We start from the raw sequence: 6000 nt of genomic DNA on the forward strand, positions 1-6000 counted from the left end.
ACAAAGTATGTAATTAACCTTTGGAATTCATTACCCATGAGAAAAGGTGGTAATCAAGAGCTCAGATAGTTTGAAAAAGGAAGTTTGATAAATTCATGGAGGATAGGCCTATCCAGGGATATAAGCCTTGGATTCTCAATTACCTGTCCGAGCTTGAGAAAGCATGTATCTATATACCAGTTGTAAAAGAATAAAAACTGGGAAGGGGGCATATTCCTAGTGTCATCTTGTTAGCACCAAGAAGGCTACTTTGAGAAACGAAATGGTTGACTAAGTTAGGACTCTTCAAATACCTATGACAATGGATGTTAATCATCATTAAATACTATTAGCATTTTTGGTTTTTGTTTAGAAAATATGATACATGCATGAAGAATATAAAATTAATTGAATAATTGCAATTCAATCAAGACAATCCCCAGCCATTGCTGATAATTCTGGGTACTGAAATCTACATATCTGGAAGGATCGCAGTACTCCACCTTAGGGAAAACAAGATGGTTCGCATTTCACACATTTCTTCCACTTTTAGAGTCTAATTACATTAAACAATTTCAAAGCATATGAGGAGGGGTTGTTGGAGGAAGGAGCTATTGCAGCCATTCATTCATTCATTCATTCATTCATTCATTCATTCATTCATTCATTCATTCTTGATTGATTGATTGATTGATTGATTTGATTTGTATGCCGCCCCTCTCCGTAGACTCCGGCGGCTCACAACAATAACAAAGACAATGTAGCAACACTAAAAACCCCATTATTAAAAGCAAGCATACACACAAACATACCATGTATAAACTGTATAGGCCCAGGGGAGATGTCTCAGTTCCCCCATGCCTGATGGCAGAGATTTAAATAACAGGGAAAATTTAAATATTAAATGTAATTTAAATAACAGGGAAAAAACATTTTAAAATTCATTTCATTTTCAAAATGTTTGAAGAGATTTTAAAATGGGCTTGAAATGGACTATTCCAATAGACATCTTTCTAAAATATTGGAATGCGGAATTATCACGACCACATAATGCATTTGCTGAGAAAGAGATTTTTGTCTGTTTTCCATTCCCACCTGTATCTGTAAACAAAGCACATTTTTGCACAAAGGTAATTCACAATGTTGCCTTAACAGTGCAAGCTTTTAAATAGCAATTGGGAGTTTGAGGACTCAGGTTTACTTTCATAATAAAATTGGCATTTCATAGCTTGTTTAACCAGCAGTGTAGACTAATGCTTTGTGCACATGAACTAGCACAGCAGATTCAAGTACTACTTCAGATCTGGGGATTAGTATATTCTGTCCATTTTAGTAGTTGCTACAACGTTTATACATCGTCTCTTAAAGCATGTGCATTGCAACTGCTTCTCTGTATGTGCCTCTTAGCTATGGGCTCATCAATAGACCAACACTTGTGCAATTTCCACATGGCATAAAGTGGTTTAAACTTTCAGATTTTAAACCAGCCCATAATGAGAAGATACACTGTCAGACTTCATCCCCTCCTGTTTTCTACTCCATGTTTAATCATGTGGAAACTAAGCATGCTTTGCTCAGAATAGCGATGGGGAAGTTCATGATAGCACTCTTGAAATTCCTAGAGAGATATCAGTTGAAGAATGTCAATATTCTCAATTGTCCCAAAAGGTAGGAAGAATGAACTTAAACTTCAAGAAGAATATAACCATGGAACCAATTGTCTGGAAAGGTGGTGGACATTAAAAAAAGCTGGACAGCCATCTATTGAAAAAGTATTTTAATATATCTGTAATTTAGGTGTTAAGTATTTAGTAATTAAGTATTTTAATATATCTGTATTTTTATATTAATTTTTGTATTATCTGCTAGGTAGCTGCTTCATTTTGGTTTCCATATTACTTAATGAAAAACATGGACTTTTCAGGCTATGTCCTTTGTCCTGATCAGAATCTGTATACAGTAATTGATTATTTCCCCCCATTAATATTAATTTAGTAACATTTCTTCCCCAAACCTACTAGATGCTCCTTAGGGATTTTCTCTCCCATTTATAAGGCAACAAACCAATAAGCTTAAAGCTCTGGGTGTGATATTAGGACATATCATTTGTTAAAAAAAATATTCTTAAACAATTTTTTCAAATCCAGTCTAGAAAAATTGTCTTTAAAAATAAAAAAGACACACACAGAGCTTTGAATTTTTGCCCTACTTTAAAGCACACACACACAAACACAACCTGGATGAAAACAACACTTAATGAATGCATACATGCCGTAAGTGTTCTTATTAAGTGTATAATATATCTACTATTAAAATGTACAAGAAAAAGAAAACTAGGAAAGCAAATGTGCAAATTTATGATACTATTTTGTTATCTTGAAAGTAAACTTTAATTTTAAATGTTATATATCATATTCTTAATGTACATGATCAAAATTTCCATAGAAGCCATAAGAACATTAACAATTATGCTGAAGTATGAATTCAACACACTTCAAATGTTTTTTAAAATAAATTTTGAAAATCACGCAAAGGGATAAGAATGTTCATAACTTTCATAAACTAGAACAAATTTCATACCTTTATACCTGTTCAAAAGTGGCTTAGAACTGAACTTTTGAGCTACTTCAGGTTGGCTATTGCAGGTCAACGTATCGTGGAGGCAAGCTTCAGTAGATGGGGTTTTTAAGATTGCTTCTATAGAAAAAGACAAAATAGGCTTCTCCTTCTTGTCACATTCCTTGGAGCAGCTCATCTTCATTCCACAATGGTAAACAAAATATTCTTGGCATATGTCATATTCTTTTGGTGGTTCATTTTATGTAAGGAAAAGGCAAGTAGAAGTTGATTATCTGTCCTTCCTGAGTTCTATTCTTGCATTCAAAAGGCCAACCAAAAAGAAAAAAATGTCCATTTCCCTCTTGGAAATTCTCCACAAAATTTAGAAATCTTAATTCATGAGCAATAATATTATTCTGAATTGAAATAAGTGTACGGCATCACCTATACTAGAATGTACCTCCTTTTTATAGTTTAAAAAGCTTTAAGGATCTTCATACATTCATTTTCTCATCTTAATCCCACTAGAAGTGTCTTTCTTTGGAGATACTTCTAGTTTTTTTTTAAAAAAACTATTCTTTCTAAAATATTAGGAGAGATGGATGGCAACCATAATAAAATCAAGGACAACTGAAGGGGGAAAAAATCTTGCTTTTCCCCAAAAAGAACAGATCTGGTTAGGAAATATCCCAACAGATAATCATAATGTTAGAGGTCCATTAGAAAGAATTTGAGTAATCCTATTCCTTTTAAATGCTCTTCTTACTTTAAATTTAGTTAAGGATATATATTTTATAAACTTTTTTTTTAAGTGGAAATTCTCCAGAATTTTTTCCTTACCTTCAAAGGTTCCCTTTCTAACTCCCTTTCCTTTGCTGCTACTCACTGCTTTAGCCTGTGATTGTACTAACAGGCAATTTCTTGTTTGCCCAATTAACCGACTGCTGGTGAATTGATATTCCATCATGTGATTCATTGTAAAGCTCAGGCTGAAATTACTGTGCAACCAGAAGACAATAAAACACACCCTTTAACATGAAAGTCGGCTGGCTTTTTCAAAGTACTATGAAGTTATTGAGCAAGAAAAGAAATAAACATATTATTATCCAAGTATAACAGAATGTTGTAAAATGCTTTGTATGTTTACTCCAAACTGCTCCCAATCAGTGGACTTTATTTATAGATAGATATGCACAAGATTGCAATCAGACAATGTAATCTTACACTTGTCAGTTCCCTGGATCAAAAGAAGCTGCCATGTGCTGAGTTTAACCTTGGTTTAACTTCTTAGCCTTTCCAATGGGTGATTTCCCATAGATTCTGTGAATTATTGTTCAGCAATATTTAGCTGGAAACTTTCTATCTCAGGACTGTAAAAACTAAAAGAAAAAGACTTGCACAATTCTATGTGGAAATGCCAAACACTGAGGGGTTTGGGGGTTTTTTTGGAAATAGAAATGTGCTTTGCCACGTGTTCCCTCCTGAACCCTGAAATCCTACATACCTCCCAAGTCTAAGACTGTCTTTACTATGTAGTCCTTATCAAAACTCTTGTTGAGAGTCTGTGGAGATTTTCAGCCTTCCAGGTCATGGTTGTCCTAAAGATGCTTTTTCAATTGTCCCTTTAAAAAGTACTTTTGGGACTCTTGCTGGGAGGTAAATAGAATTGTGTTGGTCATCCTGGGGCTAAAGAAGAATTGATCCCTTACAAAGTTATTGCAAGTGGTGAGTGGTTAAGAAAAGAGGAGAGAAAGAGGATAGTTACTTTTTTAATTTGAGGAGGAAAGCTTTATGCTTACCAATAGTAAGCTCTCATGCTGTAAATCAGAGGCCTTCAAACTTGGCAACTTTAAGACTTATGGACTTCAACTCCCAGAATTCTCCAGCCAGCATAGCTGGCTGGAGAATTCTTGGAGTTGAAGTCCACAAATCTTAAAGTTGCCAAGTTTGAAGATCCTTGCTGTAAATGATAAGGGATTGTATTTCCTGAACAAGGACAAAGGCAAATAAAAAGCAGTGTATGCTGGGAGCAATGAAGGGCTACCAACATTTTTACTACCACACTGTGGCCGTGGCTTATGCAGGACACCCTGCATTTTCTTTCAACATCTTTCAGTGCAAATTGGGTGCTCTGGGGTGGAGCTCCATTTTCCCTACCCCACTGCGTTTCCCCTCGTCCGGGCAGCAGCGCACCCCTGGCCGTGAGTATTCAACGTTCAAAGAGGAATAGGTTGCTACTTCTTTTATATCAGGCAGGTGATGTTTCCCCTCTTTAGAAAAGAAGAAAAACCTCCCACCATCTTAGTCAGCACATAGGACAACTTTTTGATGTTTTAAAAAAATAAACAAGAGTAAGAAACTCTTTGGCTACATACCGCGAGTGATAATAGATGTCTTGCTCACTCTTTAAGAAGAACATTATAGTTCTTCTTAAAGAGTGAGACCACTCTCAGCTGAAAGCAAAAACAGATAAAGGAAGATTAACCATCCACACTCCAGAGTGCATAATTGATTATATAGCACTTGAAACAAGAATTTAGTGTCACAGTGCAGTCAGGCAGTAAGGAAAGCAAGTAGGATGCTTGGCTGCATAGCTAGAGGTATAACAAGCAGGAAGAGGGAGATTGTGATCCCCTTATATAGAGCGCTGGTGAGACCACATTTGGAGTACTGTGTTCAGTTCTGGAGACCTCACCTACAAAAAGATATTGACAAAATTGAATGGGTCCAAAGACAGGCTACAAGAATGGTGGAAGGTCTTAAGCATAAAACGTATCAGGAAAGACTTAATGAACTCAATTTGTATAGTCTAGAGGACAGAAGGAAAAGGGGGGACATGATCGAAACATTTAAATATGTTAAAGGGTTAAATAAGGTTCAGGAGGGAAGTGTTTTTAGTAGGAAAGTGAACACAAGAACAAGGGGACACAATCTGAAGTTAGTTGGGGGAAAGATCAAAAGCAACGTGAGAAAATATTATTTTACGGAAAGAGTAGTAGATCCTTGGAACAAACTTCCAGCAGATGTGGTAGATAAATCCACAGTAACTGAATTTAAACATGCCTGGGATAAACATATATCCATTGTAAGATAAAATACAGGAAATAGTATAAGGGCAGACTAGATGGACCAGGAGGTTTATAAGGCAGGCAAGCTATTGCAGCCATGTGGAGTGTTATCAGTTTGGAGTTCCTGTAACCTGCATTGTTTCTCAGCCTCTCTGTTCCTGGCTTGTGGCCCAGCAGTCTTGAAGAACCGTGGGAGGTGTATGTCTGTTATCTACAGCCTCGTCTTGGCAGCAAGAATCCTATATTGATGCATGGACAATTACCTTCATGTATATATTTGGAGTTCCAGTGTTTTCCTGCTTTGTAAGGACATTTTCTGTTAGCTTCGTTTTCCTTGAACATTATAAAACTGTATTTGAATTTTACGGTGTGTCTGGCTTATCTTTTTGGGTTG

At 36.0% G+C, this 6000-nt stretch overlaps 1 protein-coding gene across 1 annotated transcript in view; it reads right to left on the reverse strand.

Annotated features, from left to right (window-relative positions):
* ISX (intestine specific homeobox) overlaps positions 1-3422 on the reverse strand; it is a 36175-nt gene extending 32753 nt beyond the window's left edge. Inside the window, exons 1-2 of the mRNA XM_070754832.1 lie at positions 3379-3422; positions 2560-2781 (exon numbers count right to left, since the gene is read on the reverse strand). Of these exons, the coding sequence (XP_070610933.1) occupies positions 2560-2740 (181 nt within the window). The 5' untranslated portion in view covers positions 2741-2781; positions 3379-3422. The remainder of the gene's footprint in view (positions 1-2559; positions 2782-3378) is intronic.
* Between the last annotated feature and the right edge of the window lie 2578 nt (positions 3423-6000).

Source organism: Erythrolamprus reginae, chromosome 6, assembly GCF_031021105.1.
Source record: "Erythrolamprus reginae isolate rEryReg1 chromosome 6, rEryReg1.hap1, whole genome shotgun sequence".
NCBI lineage: Eukaryota > Metazoa > Chordata > Lepidosauria > Squamata > Dipsadidae > Erythrolamprus > Erythrolamprus reginae.